The 26,890-nt window shown below is 40.6% G+C and overlaps 1 protein-coding gene across 2 annotated transcripts in view; it reads right to left on the bottom strand.

Moving 5' to 3' along the window:
- The window catches only part of LOC509854 (ATP-binding cassette sub-family C member 4-like), a 168,448-nt gene that overhangs the window by 98,623 nt on the left and 42,935 nt on the right, over positions 1–26,890 (bottom strand). For both annotated transcript variants that reach the window (XM_010810928.4, XM_059884490.1), the window contains exons 10-13: positions 21,999–22,088; positions 20,187–20,378; positions 12,421–12,515; positions 12,008–12,094 (exon numbers count right to left, since the gene is read on the bottom strand). In XM_010810928.4, the coding sequence (XP_010809230.1) occupies positions 12,008–12,094; positions 12,421–12,515; positions 20,187–20,378; positions 21,999–22,088 (464 nt within the window). The remainder of the gene's footprint in view (positions 1–12,007; positions 12,095–12,420; positions 12,516–20,186; positions 20,379–21,998; positions 22,089–26,890) is intronic.

Raw genomic sequence — 26,890 nt, 5'->3', positions numbered from 1 at the left:
TGCAAAGAACTGATTCATTTGAAAAGACCCTGATTCTCAGAAAGATTGAAGGCAACAGGAGAAGAGGATGACAGAAGATGAGATGGTTGCATGGCATCACCGACTCTATGGACATGAGTTTGAGTAAGCTCCGGGAATTGATGATGAACAGGGAAGCCTGACATGCTGCAGTCCATGGAGTCACAAAGAGTTGGACACGACTGAGTGACTGAACTAAACTGAGGGGCTATGGAGTTAAGGGAACTCTTCTACAATGCTGGTTGGAATATAAATCACTGCAGCCACTATGGATAACTGTATAGAGTTTCCTCAGAAAACTAAGATGCTTGGGGCTAGTGCACTGGGACGACCCAGAGGGATGGTATGGGGACGGAGGAGGGAGCAGGGTTCAGGATGGGGAACACATATATACCTGTGGCGGATTCATTTTGATATTTGGCAAAACTAATACAATTATGTAAAGTTTAAAAATAAAATAAAATTTAAAAAAAAAAGAAAACTAAAAGTAGAATTACTTTATAAGCCAATAATGTCACTCCTGGGCATATATCTGGATGAAACTATAAGTCAAAAATATGCATGTACTCCTATGTTTATGGCAACACTATTCACAATAGCCAAAACATGGAAACAACCGGAACGTCCATTGAGAAATGAGTGGATAAAGAAGACGTGGTACATATAGACAATGCAGAACTACTCAGCCATGAAAAAAAATAATAATAATCCATTTGCCGAAACAGATGAACCTGGAGATTGTCATACTAAGTAAAGTAAGTCAGAAAGAGAAAGCCAAATATCATATTAGTCACTTATATGTGGAATCTAAACTATGGCAGAAATGAACCTATTTACAAAACAGAAACAGACTCACAGATACAGTGAACAGACTTGTGGTTGCATGGATGGAGGGAAGTGGTGGGGAGGGATGGGCTGGAAATTTGGGGTTAGCAGAAGCGAACTATTATGTGTAGAATGGATAAACAACAAGGTCCTATGGTATAGCGCAGGGAGCTGTATTCAGTACCCTGAGATAAATCATTATGGAAAAGAATGTATATATGTGTATAGCTGTGTCACTTTGCTGTACAAAGAAATTAACACAATGTAGTAAATCAACTGTATTTCAATAAATACTTTAAAAAGCAAAAAAGAACAGAGACACAGATTGCATGTAAACAGAGAGAAGACCATGTGAGGACAAGGTGAGGTGGATGCAGTCAGAAGCCAAGGAGAGAGGTCTCAGGAGAAACCTGCCCACACCTTGAAGCTGTAGCCTCAAGAACTTTAATTTGAGAAAATTTATTTCTATTCTTTAAGCACCTTCATCTGTGATAACATGCTATAGAATAAATGTTCTTCTCCTCAAAAGTCATGCATTGAGACCTAGGCCCCACTGTGTTGGTATTAGGAGGTGGGGCTGTGGGGAAGGACCAGGGCATGAGGGTGGGGCCTGCATGAAAGGGATTAGTGCCCTCATGAAAGGACCCACGTGGCTCCCTCACCCCTGCCACCACAGGAGGACACAGGAAATGGGCCCTCAACAAACACTGACTCTTTCAGCACCCTGACTTGGATTTTCACAGCCTCCAGAACCAGGAGAGAGAAATTTCCATCATTTCTAAGCCTCCCAGGCTCTGGTCTCTGTGAGAACAACATGGATGGACACAGACCTGGCAAACTATCACAGGACCTGACAGCGGGAATTCCCAAACAGCTTCTCTCTGCCAAACACCCTGCCTCCTCCAGGTGAGGACATGCCTGCTGTTCTTCTCACAGCCCTGCTTCCTCCTCCCTCCACACCTGAGCTTCTACTCTTCCTACAGCAAAGGACTGGGTTATCTTCTCAGCCTCCACACACCTGCCCACCTTGCAAGCCCCAGGGCACTGCCCCCCAAGCCCTGGGCACAGGGAGCTTTCCAACTTCAGTGAAAGCCTCCAGCTGCTACTTCCACTTCCATTTAGCACTTACTATCCTGTATCAAACCTCTAAACCCTGACTAGGCTGAGGTTTCCTCAGGCATTCCTCTTAACAAGTTCTACGTAAAGACAGGTCCCTTAGAGGCAGGAATGAGAGCTGGGTGTCTTAGTCTCCCTTAATTTGCCAGGGTGGGTCCCTCCCCTCTCCTGGCTCAGTGCCCTTGTAAACGAAGAGGTTTTTGTGAAGTAACGTCTGTAAGGGCATCAATCTCAGTGCATACAGCAGGGTGTTAATAAGTGCACCTGGAAGACTCATTGGCTTTAACAAGGTGAAGAACAGCAAGGGAACTAACCATGGGAAAGATGTGGAGACTGTTTTAGGGGAAAAAAAATAAATTTGTATGGCTTTGAAAAAGGCCAGTCTAGACTCCATAGAGGCCTCAGTCAGTGTGTGTTAGGACACCTTTTACACGGAAAAGCATCAGAGTTGTTCTACTTTAGTCACTGTGTGGCCAACCAAGAGTCACTGACAAGTTCTAAATTCCAGAAACAGGAATGAGAGTCAAGACTTAAGCCAGGGGAATTCAGTGGTGGCCTGGGAGGTTCCCAGTAAAGATGCTAAGAAAAAAGAATGTGACAAAAGAAAATAATTTAACATTTTTAGTGAGTTCATATGTACCTTCATTGGAAGACTGGATTCAGTTTTGGATCTCATACTTAAGAAAATGTAGAGATTGGACAACATGGTGGAGGAGTAGGTGGACGTGGAGTACATCTCTCTCCACAGATACATCAGGAACACACCTTCAGACACAGAAGTGCATGCAGAACACCAGCTGAAAGTGGACAGGAGTACCTGACCAATGGAAAAGAATATATAGAACCGTGCAAAACTCAGTAGGATGAAGGACTAGGCAGAAAAACAGGAGTGTTAGTAGGACTGGACCTGCCCTTGGCAGGTGGGGGAACTGAAGCAGGGTTCCGATCCCCCCATCAGGGCAATTGTCTGAGTCAGAGGAGAAACACATAAGGCTGAAAGTGAAATAGCTGATCTGTGGCAGCCTAAACGGAATGAGAATCAGACAGTCCCTGCCGCAGCCATACATACCCTGGACAGGAACACTGGTCTCCTGGAAGAGGTAGCATCTGGGAGCTGGAGTTTAGGGATTGTAGAGCAAGCCCAGGGTGAGAGCTGCTGTTGACTGCAGAGAGATGGATCAGGGCAGATGTGAGGGAGGAGACTGTGATGGGAAATGCCTATGGAGAAAAGCTGAGCAGCCATGGAAGCAAGGGGATATTGCTGAGTCACACGTAGGGGGTGCGGCCATCACCATAGACTCTCTGTCCACACTCCAGCATTGGCAGCTGAACAGTAGAGAGGCTGGCCCATCAATCGCCTCATACACTGAACTACAGAGTAGGGCCCCAGGCAGGGGAGCGCCTCTATGTGCTTGATGCTCCAAACAACAGAGAAGGAACCCAGGCAAGGAAACCCTCTAAGTGTCTAAATGGGGGGAGCTATGGAGAAAGACTGGCCAAAGAGGCCTTCTGGTCGCCAGCTACAAGAGGCTTAAAAAAAGACTCTGATAGGGCCATAACTCCTGAGGCAGAAGCAGTCCATGTCCCTGCACATTTGGCACCGCCAGGGTCCCTGCAAGCCAAGCAGCTGCACCACCTTCATGCTCAACTCTCACTGGGGGCAGAGCTGCCACAGGCAAAAAAATTCTTGCGTCCATGCACAAGGGTTGCTTCCATTATTCCCAACACTTTGTGACCCTGTAGACTATGGCCTGCCAGAATTCTCTGTCAGGAGGGTTATCCAGAAAGGAATACTGGAATGTACTGGCCAATACTGGTTGCCATACCCTTCTAGAGCACTGTATTTCCTGCTGCCTAGCCATCAACTCCCCTGAATATCTGGTGTTGCCAGAACCCCTGCAACCCAAGCAGCTGCACCACCTCCACATGTGGCCATCACAGGGGCAAACCCAAGTCCTCCAGGGCAGCCTCAGGAATAAACTCCAGTGGACAACCCACATGCAGAGGTAGAAATAAAACCACAGTTGAAACCCAGGGGCAGTTTGGCTAAGGAAGAAGACTCAGAACTTTCCCACCAGCTGTACAAGCTGCAGATTAAATCCACAAGGTCAACTAGGCAGACTGCATCTATGGAATATATAAAAGGATCTTGAGACTCCCACAAAAGAAAATACACTAGTTCTGATAGCTGTAGACATTGGAGGCAAGAACACATAGAAGTAGGACCAGATCAGAATCTGAGCAGCCCCCACAGCAGGTCCAGAGATCAGCACAATGTTGGAGGGCATCCTAGGGAGGTGAAGTGGACTGTGACTCCCAGGGAGGGAAAGGACTCAGACAGCAGTGACTCAAGAAAAACATTTATTGTTTTTATGGCTTGACTTGTTCTGTCAATTCTTTTGGATTTTTTTTTCCTTTTTTTGCCCCCCCCCCCCCTGTTGTAGTTGTTGATTTTATTGGTACTATGAAATCTAATTAAGCTTTCCCCCCCCACCCCCATGAATCACCTCTGCCTCTGTGTTGGGCTTTTGCAGTTCTGTGGAGTTTTATTTTTTTTTTTTTTAATTTTCTCTTTTTAAAATTTGTAAAATCTGTTATTAATATTTTCTAGATTTATTCCTTTGTTTGCTTTTCCTACTGTTCTTTTCCACTTGCAGTTAATCTTTAATGCATATAAATGCATATAAATCTTATTTATCTACCTCTATTTAACTTTGTGTATCTATTCTTTCTTTCTTTTCTTTCCTCTTAACATATTTGTTAGTTTTATTTTCATTGCTATATTCCCCAACTGGCACCTTGCTTTATTTTTGTTTTCCAGTTTGTGCTTTAGTTAGTTTTGTTCTTAACTGGTAGATACAATTCTTGGTTTCCTTTGTTCACCAGGGCAATGTATTGTACTTTATTTTTGTTGAACTTTTTTTATTTTTCCATGGGTGTGTATATATATGTTTATGTTCAGTCATAATTTTTATTGTTGTTATAAACCTCTGCCTCTACATTGGGCTTTTGCAGTTCAGTGGAGATCTCCTTTTTCTCCCCCCCCCCCCGCCCTTTTTTCTTTCTTCTAGGAAGAAGAAATGTATTATATTTTTCTATATTATTCCTTTGTTTACCTTTCCTACTGTACTTTTTCCCTTATAGTTAATCTTTAATGTATATAAATCTTCTTCATCTACCTCTATTTAACTTTGCATATCTATAATTTCCTTCCTTTCCTCTCAACATATGTGTTAGTTCTATTTCCATTGCTTTATTCCCCACTTGGCACCTTGCTTTCATTTTGTTTTTCTGTTTGTGCTTTAGTTAGTTTTGTTCTTAACTAGTAAATATAATTTGTAATTTCTTTTGTTTGCTGGATCAATCTATTGTACTTTATTTTTGTTGGACTGTTTAGACTTTGCTTATAGATGTATGTGTATATGTGTATATTCCATTATTTTAATTATTATTTGCTTGGTTTTGTAACTGCCATTTGTCTGAGGTTCATCTTTGGCTTCTTGTTTTGGGCTATTTGTTTTAATCTCACTTAACGCCATAACAAAGCATTTGTGGAATCTTCATTCCTGACCAAGGATCAAGCCCTGAGCCTTTAGAGTGGGAGCTCTGACTCCAAGACCCTAGACGACCAGAGAACTAACCCTAGGAAGTATCAAATAGTGAGAACTCACACAAAGGAAAACACTTGAATACAAAACCCGGCATCAACAACCACCAGTAGCACCCTGTGCAGGATGCCTCACCTAAACAACAAACAAATTCAAAATACAAACTCAATCAACCAGCAAACAGGATTACCACCTCACTCAGCCTTACCAATCCGAGGAAAATCAAACAAACAAACAAAAAAGCTCAGGACAAATCTCACCCTAAAGGAAGCTTACACAAACACTGGAACAACCTTAGGAGGGCAGAAACCAAAAGGAAGAAAGAATTCAACCTTGAAGCCTGGGAAAATGAGATCTCAGACAAAGTTAAAAAAAAAAATAATAATGAAAAGGCAGAGAAATACTACACAAATGAAGGAACAAAATAGTAAAACAGAAGTCAAAATAAATGAAGAGGAAATAGGAAAACTATTTGAAAAAGAATTCAGAATAATGATAGTAAAGATGATCAAAAACCTTGAAAAAAATGGAAAAAATGCAAGAATCAATTAACAAACACCTAAAAGAATTAAAAAATAAACATACAGAGATAAACAACAAAATTACTGAAATTAAAAATACTCTGGAAGGAATCAACAGCAGAATATCTGAAGCAGAAGAACAAATCCATGAGCTGGAAGATAAAATGGTATAAATAACTTCTGAAGAGCAGAATAAAATAAAAAGAATGAAAAAAAACTGAGGATAGTCTCAGAGACCTCTGGGATAATACCAAACACACCAACATCCAAATTATAGGGGTCCAAGAAAAAGATGAGAAAAAGAAAGGGTATGAGAAAATGTTTGAAGAGATTATAGTTGAAAATTTCCCCAACATGGAAGAGGAAATAGATGATCAAGTCCAAGAGGTACAAAGGGTCGGGTCTCCCATACAGGATAAACCCAAGGAGAAACATGCCAAGACACATACTAATCAAGTTAGCAAAGACTAAACATAAAGAAAGAATATTAAAAGCAGCAAGGGAGAAGCAACAAGCAATATACAAGGGAAACCCCATACACTTAAAGAGCTGATCTTTCAGCAGAAACTCTGCAGGCCAGAAGGGAATGGCAGGATATATTTAAAGAACTGAAAGGGAAAAATCTACAACCAATATTAATATGCCTGGAAAGAATCTCATTCAAAACTGGTGGAGAAATAAAAAGCTTTTCAGACAAACAAAAGTTAAGAGAATTCAGTACCACCAAACCAGGTTTACAACAAATGTTAAATGGACTTATACAATCAAGAAATATAAGAGGAGAAAAAAAGATCTACAAAATCAACCCCAAACAATTCAGAAAATGGCAATAGGAACATATATATCAACAATTACTTTAAATGTTGGAGAAGGCAAAGGCAGCCCACTCCAGTATTCTTGCCTAGAGAATCCCATGGACAGAGGAGCCTGGTGGGCTGCTGTCCATGGGGTCACACCGAGTTGGACACAACTGAAGCGACTTGGCATGCCTCCATGCATTGGAGAAGGAAATGGCAACCCACTCCAGTATTCTTGCCTAGAGAATCCCAGGGACAGAGGAGTCTGGTGGGCTGCCATCTATGGGGTCACACAGAGTCGGACAGGACTGAAGTGACTTAGCAGCAGCAGCAGCACTTTAAATGTAAATGGATTAAATGCTCCAACCAAAAGACACAGACTGGCTGAATGGATAAAAAACAAGACCCATATACATGCTGTCTACAAGAACTCACTTCAGACCTCAAGACACATATACACTGAAAGTGAGAGGATGGAAAAATATATTTCATGCAAACAGAAAGCTAAAGAAAGCTGGAGTAGCAATCCTCATATCAGACAAAATAGACCTTAAAATAAAGAAAAACACAAGAGTTAAGGAAGGACAATTCCTTCCATAATGATCAAGGGATCAATCCAAGAGGAAGATAATAACAATTGTAAATATCTATGCACTCAACATAGAAGCACCTCAATACATAAGACAAACACTAACAGACAAAAAAGGAGAAATTGACAGTAACACAATAGTAGGATACTTTAACACCCCACTCACACCAATGGACAGATCATCAACACAGAAAATTAAGAAGGAAACACAAGTCTTAAATGATATATTAGATGATCTCATTGGTATCTTCAGGACACTCCATCCAAATGGAGAAGAACATACCTTGTTCTCAAGTGCACATGGAACATTCTCCAGGATAGACCACATCTTGGGCCACAAATCAAACCTCAGCAAATTTAAGAAAATTGAAATTGTACCAAGCATCTTCTCCGACCACAATGCCATGAGACTAGATATCAGTTATAAGAAAAAAACTGTGAGAAACATAAACACATGGAGATTAAACAACACATGTTTAATTACCCAACAGGTTACTAAAGAAATCAAAAGGAAAATCAAAAAAAATTCTGGAAACAAATGACAATGAAAACATGACAACTTAAAATCTGTGGGATGTAGCAAAAGCAGTTCTAAGATGGAAGTTTATAGCAATATAATCCTGCTTCAAGAAACAAGAAAAACATCGAATAGACAATCTAACTTTACACCTAAAACAACTGGAAAAATAAGAAGAACAACAACAACAACAAAAAACACCAAAATTAGTAGAAGGAAAGAAATAAAGATCTAAGCAGAAATGAAAGAAAAAGAAATGAAAGAAATAATAATGATTAATAAAACTAAAAGCTGGTTCTTGAGAAGATAAACAGAATTGACAAACCTTTAGCCAGACTCATCAAGAAAAAAAGAGAGAAGAATTAAATCAAAAAATTTGAAATGAAAAAGGAGAGGTTACAACAGACAATGCACAAATACATATGATTATAAGGGACAATTATGAACAACTATATGCCAATAAAATGGATAACCTGGAAGAAATGGACAGGTTCTTAGAAAAGTTCAATCTTCCAAAACTGAACCAGGAAGAAATAGAAATAAGCAACCTAATTACAAGCACTGAAAGTGAAGCTGTAATAAAAAAAATCTCCCAAAAAAAGAAAATCCCAGGACCAGGTGGCTTCACAGGAGAATTCTATGAAACATTTAGAGAAGAGCTAATGCCTATACTTCTAAAACTTTTTCAAAAAATTGCAGAGGAAAGAACACTTCCAAACTCATTCTATGAGGCTGCCATCACCCTGATACCAAAACCAGACAAAGACAACACAAAACAAGAAAACCACAAGCCAATATCACTGGTGAACATAGATGCAAAAATCCTCAACAAAATTTTAGCAAACAGAATTCAGCAACACATCACAAGGCTCATACACCATGATCCAATTGGGTTCATTCCAGGGATGCAATGATTCTTCAATATATGCAAATCAATCAATGTGATACACCATATTAACAAACTGAAAGATAAAAACTATATGATAATAGATGCAGAAAAAGACTTTGACAAAATTCAGCACCCACTTATGATTAAAACTCTTCAAGAAATGGGCATAGAGAGGACCTACCTCAACATAGTAAAGGCCGTATAGGATATGCCTATAGCAAACATTATTCTCAGTGGTGAAAAACTGAAAGCATTCCCCCTATGATCACGAACAAGACAAGGGTGTCCACTTTCATCACTATTATTCAACATAGTTATGGAAGTCCTAGGTATAGCAAACAGAGAACAAAAAGAAATAAAAGGAATCCGGATCAGAAAAGAAGTAGTCAAGCTCTCACTATTTGCAGATGACATAATATTGTAATTGAAAACCCTAAAGATAGTATCAGAAAATTACTAGAGCTAACCAGTGAATTCAGCAAAGTTTCAGGATACAAAGTCAATACACAGAAATCTCTTGCATTTCAATATAGTAACAATGAAAAATCAGAAAGAGAAATTAAGGAATCAATCCCATTTACTATTGCAACAAAAATAATTTAATACCTAAGAAAACTTACCTAGGAGACAAAAGAACTGGACACAGAAAAGTATAACACTAATGAAAGAAATCAAAGATGACATAAACATACGGAGAGAGATTTCATGTTTCTGGGTAGGAAGAATCAATACTGTGAAAATGACTATAATACCAAATGGTATCTACAGATTCAGTGTGATCCCTAGCAAATACCAATGACATTTTTCACAGAACTAGAACAAAACATTTCATATGGAAACACAAAAGACCCTGAATAGCCAAAGCAGTCTTGAGAAAGAAGAATGGAGCTGGAGGAATCCACCTTCCTGACTTCAGTTTATACTACAAAGCTACAGTCATCAAGACAGTATGGTACTGGAACAAGAACAGAAATATAGACAAATGCAACAAGATAGACAGCCCAGAAATAAACCCATGCACCTAAGGGTACCTTGTTTTTGACAAAGAAGACAATAATATACAATGGGGGCAGAGACAGCCTCTTCAATAAATGGCTGGGAAAATTGGACAGCTAAATGTAAAAGAATGAACTTAGAACACTTCCTAACACCATACACAAAGATAAACTCAAAATGGATTAAAGACCTAAATGTAAGACCAGAAACTTTAAAACTCTTAGAGGAAAACATAAGCAGAACACTCAATGACATAAGTAAAAGCAAGATCCTCTATGACCCACCTCCTACAGTAATGGAAATAAAAACAAAAGTAAACAAGTGGGACCTGATTAAACTTAAAAGCTTTTGCACAGCAAAGGAAACTATAAGCAAGGTGAAAAGACAACCCTCAGAATGAGAGAAAATAATAGCAAATGAAACAACTGACAAAGGATTATTTACAAAATATACAAAAAATCTCATACAATTCAATACCAGAAAAACAAACAACCCAATAAAAAAGTGGGAAAAAGATCTAAACAGACAGTTCTCCAAAGACACAGATGGCTAACAAACACATGAAAAGATGCTCAACATTGCTCATTATTAGAGAAATACAAATCAAAACCACATTGAGATATCACCGAATACCAGTCAGAATGGCCATCATCAAAAAGTGTACAAACAACAAATGCTGGAGAGAATGTGGAGAAAAGGGAATGCTCTTACACTGTTGGTAGGAATGTAAATTGATACAGCCACTATGGAAGATGGTATGGAGATTCCTTTAAAAAACTAGGAATAAAACTACCATATGACCCAGCAATCCCACTCTTAGGCATACACCCTGAGGAAACCAAAATGTAAAAAGACACACGTATCTCATTGTTCATTGCAGCACTATTTACAGTAGCTAGAACATGGAAGCAACTTATATGTCCATCGACAGATGAATGGATAAAGAATTCATGGTATATATACACAGTGGAATATTACTCAGCCATAAAAAGGAACACATTTGAGTCAGTTCTAATGAGGTGGATGAACCTAGAACCTATTATACAGAATGAAGTAAGTCAGAAAGAGAAAGATAAATGTTGTATTCTAGCCCATACATACAGGATCTAGAAAAAATGGTACTGAAGAATTTATTTACAGGGCAGCAATGGAGAAACAGACATAGAGAATAGACTTATGGACATGGGGAGAGGAGAGGAGAGGGTGAGATCTATGGAAACTTACATTACCGTATGTAAAATAGCCAATGGGAATTTGCTGTATGGCTCAGAAAACTCAAACAGGGGCTCTGTATTAATCGAGAGGGGTGCGATGGGGAGGGAGATGGGAGGGAGATTGTAAAGGGAGGGGATGTATGTATACCTATGACTGATTCATGTTGAGGTTTGACAGAAACAACAAAATTCTGTAAAGCAATTATCTTTAAATAAAAAAATAAATTAATTTTAAAAAAAACTTAAGCCAGATTATAGTTGACCCTACATTGTAGGATTAAGTATTGATTCTAGTAAGCATCCATGAAATAAGTGAAATGATTGAAATGATACTCAGATGTGGAATAAATGTTCTCAAATTCTAAACTTTATTAATTCTAGGTTTAATAAAGTATTTATTTTCAAAGAGATAGAATAACAAGTATAAACTAACAAGGTCTTTCAACAGAAGCCCTGTGTCAGACCTGAAAACTTGGCTTCTAATGTGCATTAAGCAAATGATGAAGGAAAAGGACTGGCGGCCAAGTAGCAGGATATGGAGGCTCACTCCCTGATTTAAAAACATGGTTTTTAAAACATCATGTTTTTTATTCCTAAAGTCTGGATCCATCCAGTGTCTGGATCCATCAACTGCAAGTAGCAGGGGGACCTTTGCCATATATCCCTCACTCACTAAAGCACAGACTCCACTGGCCTCCACACACTGTAAGTACCTTCTGTATTTTCCTATCTGGACTTCAACATGATGCAAAATTTCTCTATGATGGATCTTCTGTGGAGGGAAGGGAGGGGAGGGAGGAACACCAGGGCAAAGTGAGTTGAGCCTCCTGAAGCACAAAGGCTTTCCTGAGCTCTCTTCCCTGATTTCTACAGGATTCTTAGAAAACAGAAATGATAGAAAACAGGAGCAAACTCACTGTTGGAACAAGTGCCTGCTGACTCCTGCATCCACTGTGCTAAGCGGATCATCCAGGAGGTAGATGTCTGCATCCTGATACACGGCTCTAGAAAATGTAGAGAGACGTCAGAAGACACTTCACACGCCCATCTCTAAAAGCGTAAGATGGTAGTAGAATATATTTTAAATCTTTTTCCTGTTCCCCTTTCCAATCTCCATATAGGATTTACAGCTTTTGAAGGAAGGAGATCTAAATGGGTCCCATCTCTGAATTATGATGGCGTCCAACAACTTCATGTTCCTTCTACAAGCCCAGGGAAAGGGCCAAGACCCTGTTTCACATAGGCCCACCCAGGAATGGGGTCTGCATGCTCACATCCAATAGGAGCCAAGGAGGAGGAGGGGCAGGATGGCAACTGAAACTCCATTTACCTGGCGAGGCTGACCCGGGCTTTCTGTCCTTCACTCAGCGGGATTCCTCTGTCTCCTATCTCAGTTAGATCTCCTTCCCTCAAAAGCCGTAAATCCTATATGGAGATAGGAAAGGGGAATAAGAAAAAGATTTAAAATATATTCTACTACCATCTTATACTTTTAGTATTAATTCTTCATACAAGTAATTGATCAACGTGCATGCATATCAGCTGCTAAGTCGTGTTTGACTCTTCCTGGCCCCATGGACTATGGCCCGTCAGGCTCCTCTGTCCATGGAATTCTCCAGGCAAGAATACTGGAGTGGGATCGGATCCATGTTTCTTGCACTGGCAGGTGGATTCTTTACCACTGACCTACCAGGGAAGCCACAATAGTGGGTATATGCTAGAGTAACTGTAACCTTGAACACACACACACACACACACACACACACACACACACACACCCCTCAGTGTTTTCTATTTGTTTTCACTCTTTAGCTTTTCACACCATCTATGCATTTGACTGTTTGAAAAAATATTTATTGGGGATCAATGAATTCAGTTGTGAAGAAACAAAGCTCCTAGAGTTTCTTTCCATGGTGGGAGAGGGATGATATGGAAAACAACCTGAGTGCCAGTACTGAGGATGAGAATGAAAGGAAGCTGCTCAGGGGGGTGGAGAGTGAAGAAGGGAAGTGAGTCCACACTGTTGGGGGAGGGCTTTGCTCAGAGCCATGTGAGCATATCTGGGGGAGGGGGAGGTGCTCAGGCAGACCTGGAGAGGCTGCTCCTCACAGAGGGAGGTTGAGTGCAGGGGCCACAGGGGAGATGCCCAAGGGGTTCAGAACAAAGAGGCAGGAGAAGGGAGTAAGTATAAGAGGGGTGTGGGCCGAGACAGAGCAAGAGTGGCCTGTGTCACTCCAGAGAGAGGGGTAAGGGGAAGAATGATGTGGTCTGAGGTTTTTAAGAAATCACTCCTGTGCTTTGCAGACAACAGTAAGTGGGGAAGGGTTAGGGTGGGTACAAATGATAAGGCTAATGGAAAAATCTAGGTGACAGTTGACCATGGTCAGGACCACAGTGGAAGCAGCAGGAATGGAGAGATGGGGTCATACTCCAGACACATTTGGAAGGTGGAGTCTGTAAGACCTGCAGGCAGGATGGGTGTGGCTGTAAGAGAAGAGGAGACTGTGGTGTTTGGGATGAGGAAGGGGAAGGACAGGGTCTCCATTTACTGAGTTGGGGGAGATGCTGGATACAGGCTTAGGAGACTTTGCTTGCAGACAAGCTGAGATGACCTCTCGGTGATGTCATGGTGCAGCTGGACATGCAGGTGTGAGGTCTGTGCTAGAGACACAGGTGTGAGAGCTGGTAGCCCAGGCTGGTGAAGGCATAGGGCTTGTCTCATCAGGGAATGAGTGTGTCTTCAACTGGACATTTTGCTGATCTCAGCCTCAGCTTCCCACTTTCAGAGAAGGGATAACACCTGACCCGAGTCTTCACAGTGATACTTAAGGCAAGTGACAGAGTGACAGACAAGGTCTGTACAAGAAATGGGAGCAGAAAGAGCAGGCAGGGCAGGAAAACCAAAAGGAAACAAACAGTGTGCTCGAGGGACACCCAGAAGATCAGTTGGACTAAGTAGATACTTGTTTGTGGATGAGGAAAAACTCAAAGCTAAGAAGGAAATGAAGTTGTAACTTGAGGATCTGGGAATCAATCAAAAGTAGTTATATATGAATATTATTTAAGAAGTAAATGGACAAATCGGCCTATTTTCCCCAGAGCATCATGGGGGAAAAAAGAATAGATCACAAGAACATTCCCAAAATAACAAGATAAAAATCAGGCTTAAGTTACACAGTATTATATTAGAAGTCTTACATTGCCTATAGTTATCACTTGGCACATTTTGACATAGACAAACAGTTTGTTTGGAGTTTTTATCACTAAACCCCTCAGGCCTCAACCTAGGAAGAACAGCAGTACATTTCTGCAGATGAAGCCTTCACTTCTTCAGTTCCTTTCTGCAGATGAAGCCCTCACAATTTATCGTTATTTCACCTTCTTTCTTTCTTGAGCTCAGGAATTAATACTATCTCTTGCTTTTGGTTTTCATTTTTAAAAAAGAATGAGCTGTGTTCTCAGCCTCACACACACACACAGAATTTCTTGGCCTCGTTTTCACTTTTGACAGTCCTTGCAAATTGTTGCACCTAGTTTTTAAGCTTTGATTTTCTCTTGTTCAAATGGTTTTTTTTCTTAAAATAGCACCATAGCAATCTTAACCACATTCTAGAAAAGGCACTTATGGCCTCTCTTTCCAGGACATAAGAAACTATCCCTGAGTCTGGTAGTAATACTTCGAGTGTGTTGTTGACCCTGCAAATTATTTATGAACAAGCCACCATGAGGAAAAACATTTTTGAGGATATGAAGTAAAACAAATCAAGCTGATTTATCAGTCACCATTTTCTGAATAAAGAGGAAAAGCTTGAGTTGAGAACATATTACAGTTCCTTCCACTGACAGGAAGGTATTCTCATTCATGTTTGTTATTCTAAGTTCAGTTCAGTTCAGTCCCTCAGTCATGTTCTACTGTTTACAACCCATGGACTGCAGTACACCAGGCCTCCCTGTCCATCACTAACTCCTGGAGTTTACTCAAACTCATGTCAATTGAGTCAGTGATGCCATCCAACCATCTCATCCTCTGTCATTCCCTTCTAAGTTATTTTTATTATTATTTTATCCTAAGTTAAATATAACCAATTCTCACTGAACAGCAGACACAAACACTAGAGGCAAACTAGGAAATGGCAATCCTGGCTTGATGCCATCTGTCCAGAAGCACATCAGGGGCCCTTCAGCAATGGTGGAGACTTACAGTAGAAGCACCACGGAGCAGACTGCTGAAATGGTTGATGCAGGCATGACATGAGGCCCTGGAACAGGAGGGCTGGACTCGAGTCAAGCAGTGGGAAGGACACACCTTCCTTCACAACTTTTCTTCCATTTGGAATTTCCCCTTCTCTCACAGCCTGTCAATATCCTGCCCATCTTCTAGGCTCAGCCCACACATACTCTCCATGAAACCATCCTGGAGTCACTTTCTTCCTGCTGGGTTCCTAAGGCCCAGTTTACATCTCTCATTTCTCTTGAAGGACCATTTTATTCTGCTCCATCATTTGTACACATGCACACAGCTTCTCTCAGCTCCTGGGAGTAAGATCTGTGCACCAAGCTCTGTGCTGGACCCTGACGATGATTATCTCTAATCCCCACAACAAGCTGCACAGGAAGTACTGGTCCCATTTCACAGATGAGGTAATTGAGACTAAGTGAGGTCACATCACTGGTCTGAGGACGGTAAGCTGTTAAACAGAAGAGCAGGAATCCTAACCAGCTCATGTAAGTTCATAGCCTTCTGCTCTTTCACATCATGCTGCCCAGGTGGTGACTGAAGAGTATATTTGAAATTAATGCGCTAAACTAACTCAAGCCTCAAAGGCCTCTATACCTAGACACAGAAGGATCAACACACTTACCATCCTAATATTGTCAAGGCAATCTGAAAAGAAAATGTCCAAGTAAGTGATCTATGTGGGAAAATATTAAACTAGAATTTATCAGTTTGATATCTTTAAATACATGTTTACTAAATATTTTCAAAAGCCTCCCAGTGGTTAAAGATAACATGTAGACAAATGTTACATACTACATTGCTTATATTATGGTAACAGAATATTGTTATTGCTGATTTATATAATGTACTGTGTGTAGAGCACCTATAAAAATATCAAATCAAACAATAGAAGTTAAATACTCAGATACTTTCTTTCTTACATGTCACATTTTATGTTTGCAATTTTACCAAAAACTGGCTTAGCTTATAATTAAGAATTTATTTTAAAAATCATTCTAATACTTATAGAGTGCTTGTTATTTTCCTAGAAGTCAGGTGCTTTAAAATCACAACCACATTTCATCCTCAAAACAACCTCATGAGGTTGATATTTTTATTATCTCCATTTTACAGATGAAGAAACAGGCTTGTAAGGATCAATTAGCCAAACCACACACCTGATTCCCCCTTATGGCAGAAAGTGAAGAGGAACTAAAAAGCCTCTTGATGAAAGTGAAAGAGGAGAGTGAAAAAGTTGTTTTAAAGCTCAAGGTTCAGAAACCGAAGATCATGGCATCCGGTCCCATCACTTCATGGCAAATAGATGAGGAAACAGTGGAAACAGTGTCAGACTTTATTTTTTGGGCTCCAAAATCACTGCAGATGGTGACTGCGGCAATGAAATAAAAAGACTTACTCCTTGGAAGGAAAGTTATGACCAACCTAGGTAGCATATCAAAAAGCAGACACATTACTTTGCCAACAAAGGTCCGGACTGTGAAGAAAGCTAAGCACCGAAGAATTGATGCTTTTTAACAATGGTGTTGGAGAAGACTCTTGAGAGTCCCTTGGACTGCAAGGAGATCCTACCAGTCCATCCTAAAGGAGATCAGTCCTGGGTGTTCATTAGAAGGACTGATGTTGAAGCTGAAAGTCCAATAATTTGGCCACCTCATGTGAAGAGCTGACTCATTGGAAAAGACCCTGATGCTGGGAGGGATTGGGGGCAGGAGGAAAAGGGGATGACAGAGGATGAGATGGTTGGATGGCGTCACAGACTCAATGGACATGAGTTTGAGTAAACTCCGGGAGTTGGTGATGGACAGAGAGGCCTGGTGTACTGCAATTCATGGGGTTGCAAAAAGTCGGACACCACTGAGTGACTGAACTGAACTAAACACACCTGATCAACAGAGAGACTAGGACTCAATTCCTGAACCTTCTGACTCCTAGACCTTGGAGTTGATGTCATCAGCCTGAATCAACGTTGCCAATGTGATTACTTCATATCTCCCTATTTTGTTACAGAAACATTTTCAGCTCAATGAACTTAAAGTATTACTTTAATTAGACCTGGTATAATACATCTAGTTGTTATTAACAGATGTAATATAAAAAATGTTTGTTTTTTGTTTTATCCTCCAGGATTTGGAGAAGGTGGGAATAGAAGAAGAGTAAAGAGAAATTTTTATTATATTTATATGGATGAATGGGTGGATGGATGGATCAAGTCAGGGCCAGGGATCTGCTCTCTGTTACATTTCTACCCTGACCCTCCCTTCCTGCCTAGGAGGAAATGTGTGCCTGGGGCCCTGACTCCATGTCCCAACTACACAGAGAACAGGAGAGCAGTCCATGTTTATAAATGTCACATTTAGAGAGTCATTTCCTAGGCAGGTTGATAAGATGTCTAGGCATCCACAAGGAGAGAGGGATCTGGAATTCTCAAGGAGGAAGAAAGGACAAACTTTTTTCCACTACAGTCCTTAGGATTATATAACAATAATGTATCCTGCTTGAGGACAGTCTCTGGAAAAAACCTTCTGGCTAATCCTGTTATCTTAAGGTGTAAATTAGGAAAGTACGTTTAGTGAGGTCTTTACAACCTCCAGACATTCTTTTGATTCACTGTAATAACTAATTAGAGAGTATATAACTCCATGGCTAACACTAGCAAGGGGGTACTCTTTCTGCCCCCTTCTGATGCCTATGTCAGAAGCTATCTCTATCTCCTTTATACTTTAATAAAACTGTATTACACAAAGTTCTGAGCAATCAAGCCTCGTCTCTGGCCCTGGACTGAATTCTTCTCCTCCAGAGGCCAAGAATCCCAGCGTCTTTTCTTGTGTCAGCAACAACCTTTCAACATCATGTACAGAAGAATTGCTGCACAGTCCAGTCTAGCAGGGCCCCTTCCCACCAAAGTCTGTGCTGCACTGATGCCTCAGGCGGGGTGAAGCCCCGGACACTGATGAGGTATCTCATCTCTCCAGAACTCAGTTTTACTAACTATAAAATGAAGAAGGGAATATCAAAACACTCTTAAAGAATGAATAACTCAAAAACCTTTGTATGTGTGTGCATGCACGTTTGTGAAAGAGAAAATTGATTTTCACATGAACTATAAATAAATGGGAGCTACTCAACAGTGAGCTACTCACTGTACTCACCTGTGGTGGATTCATTTTGATATTTGGCAAAACTAATACAATTATGTAAAGTTTAAAAATAAAATAAAATTAAAAAAAAAAAAACACAGTGAGAACATTTTTTCTCACTGTTCTACATTTTCTGTCCCTTCTTTACTTATATGGTATTTATACCATTTAATAAATATTCGGCTCATTCCTGCTAATTTGACATCATTTCTGAAAATGTATGATCATCCATGAACAAGGACTTAGAATAAAGAAATAAGCCCGTTAAACAAGCAATTCTGTTTGTCCATATCATTATAAAATGTTGCTCACCTGATTCAGGGTTTCCCAGGCGGTTCTAGTGGTAAAGAACCCACCTGCCAATGCAGGAGATATAAGAGACCCAGGTTCATCCCTGGGTTGGGATGATCCCCTGGAGGAGAGCAAGGCAACCCACTCCAGTATTCTTGCCTGCAAAATCCCATGGACAGAGGAGCTTGGTGGGCTATAGTCCATAGGGCTGCAGAGTTGGACATGACTGAAGTGACTTAGCACACACACAAGCACCTGATAAAACCTATAATGTTCAAGCCATTGTTTGAAGAGAATTACAATTTTCACAGAAAGCAGGTTTGAAGCCTTTAATACCACACCTTTGAAAATCTGTCCCTGTCTTTACTTCACAGTACAAAAGAACAGTCAGATGTCCAGACTGCGCTGAACAGACCCCAGGGGGAGACCTTTAATGCTATTATTCACTGACATTTACAACCTGAGAAAGTAACATAGTATTTAACATTATTTAAACTTTTCCTTTCTTTTTGCCAAATTGCAATCTTCTATCAGTTTAGTTCTCATCATTTATTCATTAGTCTTATTTAAATCCCAACCTACAGTTTAAACCTTTCATCTCACCATTTTCTGTGCAGCTCAATGCCATTGCTGAAAATAATCTCTCCTTCAGTGAAATAACACAGTATTAAAAAGAAATTTTAAACCATTCCAGTTTCCTTAAATAATAAATTACAAGTAAAAGATGAAGTGGAGAGAGAAACTCACAGACTGAAGGCATTGGTCAAGTGCAGGAGGCAGACCTTATGTGGATTCCAACAATGGTGAAGGAGATTTCTCAGTGAGACGATCAACAACATGCAAACACAGACTAGCAGGTGGATATTGGGCTCAGGAACTTTAGGTATTTTTCAGGTGAAATAAAGTAGTGATTTTTTTCCCCAAAGCTTTCCTGTCTTTTAGAGAAAACTAATGAAATGTTTACAGATAAACTAATTTGAGGTCTAGGATCTGCTTCACAATACTCTGGGGTGAGGGTGGGGCTGGCAGGGGTAGGGATGCAGCAAGACTGGCCACGTGCTATTCTGGCTGAAGCTGGAAGTGGGTACATGAGGGTTCATTATACCATGCTTCCTCTTTTTGTAAATTTTTGTAACTTTCCATTTAAAGAAGTTGAAAGTGAATGAAATGTCACAGAAACAACTCCCCACCCCACCAGACCCTCTACCCCCGCTCCAGAAAAGATATTCTGTGAGTGTCATTATCCCATAAGGATTAAAATGGCAACATATGTACATATGCCTGCATATTTACCCAAAAGACCAGCTTAAATATTAAGCAACATTAAAAAAAATCCATTTTTAAAAAATAACTTTTAACAAACCTATAGTTTAAACTACTATCATCATTTGAAATTCAAGTATATGCAACTCAGAAGCCATTGCTCACCTCTTCCAAAGCACAAGCCTTTATTACTTCTTCATATCGTTCTTTTTCATATTTCTTCCCAAATAAAATGTTACTCCTCACAGTTCCTGAGAACACCCAGGGCTGCTGAGAAACATACGCGATCCTCCCATGCACGCTGACCTTCCCCTGACTCAGGGGCAGCTCCCCCAGCACAGCGCTTAACAATGATGACTGAAACAGAGGACAACACACACGCGTGAACAGGCAGCACTCAGGATGGAACACACCACTGAGCACAGCTGACCACACCCTGGTGCTTGACACAGGATAGAACCCTTTCCTTCAGAACAGGATAAAGTATAGCCCTCACAGTTGAGATAAAAAAATAAAATAAAATAAAAATGAAAATAACACTAATGAAATTTAGGTTTTGAAATGAAAACAACAGCTGATAAAGAATATATTAATAGCATAAACTATCTACTCTGCCTAAGTATCCCCCAAATGAAATTCTAGTCGTCAAAAAATAATTAAGAATGTTAACATCCTTCTCTAGCAGATCAGCCTAGCAGGATATATATTTCTTGCATCTGATGTTTAGTGCAGTTGCTCCTGCATCTGGGTATCCTTTACTTGACAAACAAGTATTTTATTCTTAAAAAACTTTGTTTGAAGGATATATCCAGAGATGATTAATTGAAAGAACTCTGAAGTGAGTTGTGTCTGCAGAGCACAAGTCCATTATAGAGGAAATCAGCACCCTTTCATGTACATATCCCACATTTTTAAAAATAATTTTATTTATTTATTTATTTTTAGTTATTTTATCTTTTTCATTTATTTTTTACAATGTGGTGTTGGTTTCTGCCATACCACAATTCTAATTTTATTTACTTTTGCTTGCACCGGGATGTCATTGGAGTGCACTCATCGTTGCAGTGCAAGGAGGTTTTCTTGTTGAGGAGCACAGGCTCTAGTGGGCAGGCCTGTGCAGTTGTGGCCCATGGGCTCGGTAGTTGCAGTTCCCAGGCTCTACAGCACAGGCCCAACAGCTGTGGTGCACGGGCTTAGTTGTTCCACACCTGGGAAGTGGGAACTTCCCAGACCAGGGATCAAACCTGTGTCTCCTGCATTGGCAGGCAGAATCTCTTATCACTGAGCCACCAGGGGACCCCACATCCCACGTTAGATTTCTGTATTTTGTTGTTTCAGATGAAGTGTCTTTGCATATTTCCTTCCAATCTTCAACATCACTCAGATGTGTGTGTGTATCCACACCATCAGAGCTCTCACCACATTGGGCTGAAATAATATGTCTGTGTATCTGTCTTGCCCCAGAACCTGGTTGCCTCTGAAAGGCAGAGAGTCAGGGACTTGCTCACATCTGTACCTGTATCTCCAGCATGTGGCTGCACATTCACTACACGTGTACTGAGAGGATCATGTCAAGTCACAGGAGGAAATGCTCAAAGCTTCCGGTAAGTGTCTTTATGACCTCCAGATTTCCTGGAAGAGCCACTAAGATAAAAAGAAGTCCCCATTTTCTCTATCCATCCTGAACAGCTGTCACATAAATAATCTCCTTCAATGAGATGTTCAAATTCCCCACAAGCAGCTCCCAACTGTGCCATGTGAAGCACGAAGAAGGAAAACACAGTGCTCATTTATCCAGATTTCATTTGAACACAAAACTTCCTTATAAAATGAATGTTCCATGGAACACACCTAGAGAAATACTTTTCTAGATATACTCAATTCAAAATGTGTCACACATAGCTCTTGGCTCAACTCTGAGAATTTAACAGGAGTTGCAGCATTGCATCAAGCTGACAAAAGACATCATTAACTTACCTTTCCTGCTCCCACAGGTCCGACCACAGCTAACAGTTCACCAGGTCTGACAGTAAAGGAAAGACCTTGTAGGGTTGGGGTCTCTGATGCCTACAAATTAAAGTTTATAAAAATGTACCTATTTCAATAAAGTAACACAAATTGTTTTACAAAGTGGAAAAGAAAACAATAGTGAACATAATTGATATGCAAAATAAAACCCACATTTTTCTCTTTCCTATTTTAAGATACTGTGTCTTAGAGACCTCTGATCAAATCTTATTTCTTTAGGGATTTGAGGCAGCTTTAACTGACTTTATAAAGGTTATTTTTTTTTAAACTAGATTCCCATTTGGATACATGAATGTTCCAAGCACTGCACAATTGCACTACTTTCACACGCTAGCAAAGTAATGCTCAAAATCCTTCAAGCTAGGCTTCAGCAGTATGTGAACTGAAAACTTCCAGATGTACAGGCTAGATTTAGAAAAGGCAGAGGAACCAGAGATCAAATTGCCAACATCTGTTGGATCATAGAAAAAAAAAAAAAGATAATTACATAACAACATCTACTTCTGCTTCATTGACTACACTAAAGCCTTTGACTGTGTGGATCACAACAAACTGTGGAAAATTCTCAAGGAGATGGGAATACCAGACCACATTATCTGTCACCTGAGAAACCTGTATGCCGGACAAGCAGAAACAGTTAGAAACCAATGTGGAATAACAGACTGGTTCAAAATCGGGAAAGATGAATGTCAAGGCTATATTGTCACCCTACTAACTTAAGTTATATGCAGATTACGTGATGCAAAATTCCAGGCTAGATGAATCGCAACTGGAATCTAGAATTCTAACAGAACTATCAACAATCTCAGATATGCTGATGACACCAGTCTAATAGCAGAAAGTGAAGAGGAACTAAAGAGTTTATTGATAATGATGAACGAGGAGAGTGAAATAGTTGGCGTAAAACTCAACATTCGAAAAACTAAGATCATGTTATCTGGTCCCATCACTTAATGGCAAATAGAAATGGCAAAAGTGGAAACACTGGCAGATTTTTTTTCCCCTTGGGCTCCAAAATCACTTCAGAAGTGACTGCAGCCATAAAATTCAAAGATGCTTGCTCCTTGGAAGAATACCTATGAAAAGTCTATTAAAAAGCAGAGACATTGCTTTGCCAATAAAAGTCCATATAATCAAAGCCATGGATTTTCCAGTAGTCGTGTATGGATGTGAGAGTTGGACCATAAAGGAGGCTGAGTGCCAGAGTACTGATGTTTTCATATCGTGGTGCTGGAAAAGACTCCTGAGAGACCCTCAACTGCAAGGAGATCAAACCAGTCAATCCTAAAGGAAATCAACCCTGAATATACATTGGGAGGACTGATGCTGAAGCTGAAGCTCCAACACTTTGGCCACCTGATACAGAGAGCGGACTCATTGGAAAAGACCCTGATACTGGCAAAGATAGAGGGCAGGAGGAGAAGGGGACAACAGAGGATGAGATGGTTAGAGGGCATCACTGACTTGATGGACATGAGTTTGAACAAGCTCTGGGAGATGGTGAAGGACATGGAAGCCTGTCATGCTGCAGTCCATGGGGTCACAAAGAGTTGTTCATGACCTAGGGACTGAACAACAACAACAAAACATGGGGAATGAGGACATTAATTATGGCATCATGGGTCAGAGTGATAAAGCCTCAATTTTACACGTGTTACATGCGTGTCTTATCCTGACTAAACAGGGACAACAACAACAAAACACGGAGCTGTGCTGTTTGCTGTGTGTACAATCCAACTCGAGGGAGAAGGACGAACTCTCGGCATGTCAGGTGCAAGTCTGGTTACTGCACAATCTGTTAAGTTCTAAGGTAAACAGAGTTAAGTGTGTTTGTGTCTTTACATGTACTAAGTGTAAAGAAAATTCTCAATAACTGTAAGTGTTCAGAAAAAAACCTATGTGTGATTAGTAAAATGTCTAAAAGATTAAAAGTATAAGTCCATGATAAAATGATACAGAATCCACTGGCACTGTGAGCGACCCAGGTTCGATCCCTGGGTTAGGAAGATCCCCTGGAGAAGGGAATGGCAATCCACTGCAGTATTCTTGCCTGGGGAATCCCATGGACAGAGGAGCCTGGCAGGCAATCCATGGGATCACAAAGCATCAGACAGGACTGAAATGACTTGACACTTGATGCTTCTGGATAAAAAGGTCTGGAAAATATTCTAAATGAAAAGCTTCTCTGGAAATAACTAAACAGATTATGGAACAGTTACTTACCTAACAACAGTTACTTTGAATCATCAAAAACTTAACCCCATATTTTATAGGAATTATAATATTTCCCAAGGGGAAGCTAGATTTTAATACATGAGAAATATGTTTTAAGCTTCTCTTCTTATCTGACACCTAGGGTTCTTATTTTATTACTTTCCATTCGGTTATGAGAACAAAACAATGATACACACAGATAATAACCCACGCCAGCTCCTGTCACAGCCCTACAGTCTGTCAGGGCGAGTTCACACCTGTTCAGGCTTCAGAGTTGGGCACTGCTCCATCATGGCCAGAAGGGGGCAGCACTTGACAGCCCAGGGTTTCTGGGGATCTGCCTCTCTGTTATTCGGGTGCAGGGGATAATGATTTAACAGAGATCAACAGCTGAGCCCCCACTCTAGGCCAGATACAGTTCGAAACCCCTACCCCATCATTTGGAGGCTCCCACATATATTTTAAAGCTTCAAGATTGAGACAAAGTCCCACCATCTCATGAATGAAACCTGGGTCCTTGAGACCTTCCCCCCACCTGCCCACCTGCCCACCTGGCTTTCTAGGGGAGCAGGTTACAGAGCTCATGTCTATCTTCTGCCTCCCAACCCAACAGGAGCTTCAATCAGACTCAGCTTCTCTCCAAAACTCCCAATGTCTGTGCTCCTCCCCCTCCCAAGAGCTGGCTCGCTTGCTCTTGCACGCTCACGCTCTCTCTCTCTCTTATTCACTCATGACCTAAACTGACAGCCCCTAATCACTAATGACCCTGGCAAGGGGCACAGTCCTTCCATAGGCAAGGCCAAGACAACAGAACAGGGTGTTCCGTACTACAATGCAATTTGCACAGAAGTCTGAGAACATGTTAGAAAGATTTTGGATGAAAAAAAACAGCTGTTTTTTATAATGTTTCATAGTTTACTACAAAAGAAATTTGGTAACAGATCATTCAAACTATGGAGTCTGCCATTATAATGAAATTTTAATGGTGATTTTCATATAGGTTTCAAGTGTATTATGAAAAATACCAAGCAGGAGGTAAATCTACTGTATTAAAGTAGGAGATGCTGTCACAGTTGGTCAGGCACCCTGTGTAAATTTCCATGTGCAAAAGGTATGGGGATGTGATTTTGTATATTTGAAAACATACTACTGATGTTTTGTTGGTGGGTTATGCCAGACCACCTGACCTGCCTCTTGAGAAACCTATATGCAGGTCAGGAAGCAACAGTCAGAACTGGACATGGAACAATGGACTGGTTCCAAAAAGGAGTACATCAAGGCTGTATATTGTCACTCTGCTTATTTAATTTATATGCAGAGTACATCATGAGAAACACTGGGCTGGAAGAAGCACAAGCTGGAATCAAGATTGATGGGAGAAATATCAATAACCTCAGATATGCAGATGACACCACCCTTATGGCAGAAAGTGAAGAGGAACTCAAAAGCCTCTTGATGAAAGTGAAAGTGGAGAGTGAAAAAGTTGGCTTAAAGCTCAACATTCAGAAAACGAAGATCATGGCATCCTGTCCCATCACTTCATGGGAAATAGATGAGGAAACAGTGGAAACAGTGTCAGAGTTTATTTTGGGGGGCTCCAAAATCACTGCAGATGGTGATTGCAGCCATGAAATTAAATGATGTTTACTCCTTGGAAGGAAAGTTATGGCCAACCTAGACAGCATATTAAAAAGCAGAGACATTGAACCTGGACTGGTGATTCATTTCTTATATGATATTATACATGTTTTAATGCCATTCTCCCAAATTATGCCCCCCTCCCTCTCCCACAGAGTCCAAAAGACTGTTCTATACATCTGTGTCTCTTTTGCTGTTTGTCAATGCAGGATATAGGAAGCTTGGGGCTGGTGCACTGGGATGACCCAGAGGGATAGTATGGGGAGGGAGGTGGGAGGGGGGTTCAGGATGGGGAACACGTGTACACCCGTAGTGAATGCATGTTGATGTATGGCAAAACCAATACAATATTGTAAAGTAAAGAAAATAAAAATTAAAAATTAAAAAAAAATAAAATAAAAAGCAGAGACATTACTTTGTCAACAAAGGTCCGTCTAGTCAAGGTGATGGTTTTTCCAGTGGTCATGTATGGATGTGAGAGTTGGACTGTGAAGAAAGCTGAGCACCAAAGAATTGATGCTTTTAAACGGTGGTGTTGGAGAAGACTCTTGAGAGTCCCTTGGACTGCAAGGAAATCCAACCAGTCCATCCTAAAGGAGATCAGTCCTGGGTGTTCATTGGAAGGACTGATGCTGAAGCTGAAACTCCAATACTTTGGCTACCTCATGTGAAGATTTGACTCATTGGAAAAGACCCTGATGCTGGGAGAGATTGGGGGCAGGAGGAGAAGGGGATGACAGAGGATGAGATGGCTGGATGGCATCACTGACTCGATGGACATGAGTTTGAGTAACTTACAGGAGTTGGTGATGGACAGGGAAGCCTGACGTGCTGTGATACATGGGGGTCGCAAAGAGTCGGACATGACTGAGCAATTGAACTGATGTGTGCTTAGTCACTTAGTAGTGTCCACCTCTTTGTGGCTACATGCAGCATAGCCAGACAGTATGCTCTGTTTCCCAGGGATTTTCCAGGTAACAATACTGGAG

The sequence above is a fragment of the Bos taurus genome, unplaced genomic scaffold (genome assembly GCF_002263795.3).
Source record: "Bos taurus isolate L1 Dominette 01449 registration number 42190680 breed Hereford unplaced genomic scaffold, ARS-UCD2.0 Leftover_ScbfJmS_713, whole genome shotgun sequence".
Classification (NCBI taxonomy): domain Eukaryota; kingdom Metazoa; phylum Chordata; class Mammalia; order Artiodactyla; family Bovidae; genus Bos; species Bos taurus.
This window is presented reverse-complemented; position numbering and strand designations above follow the sequence as displayed.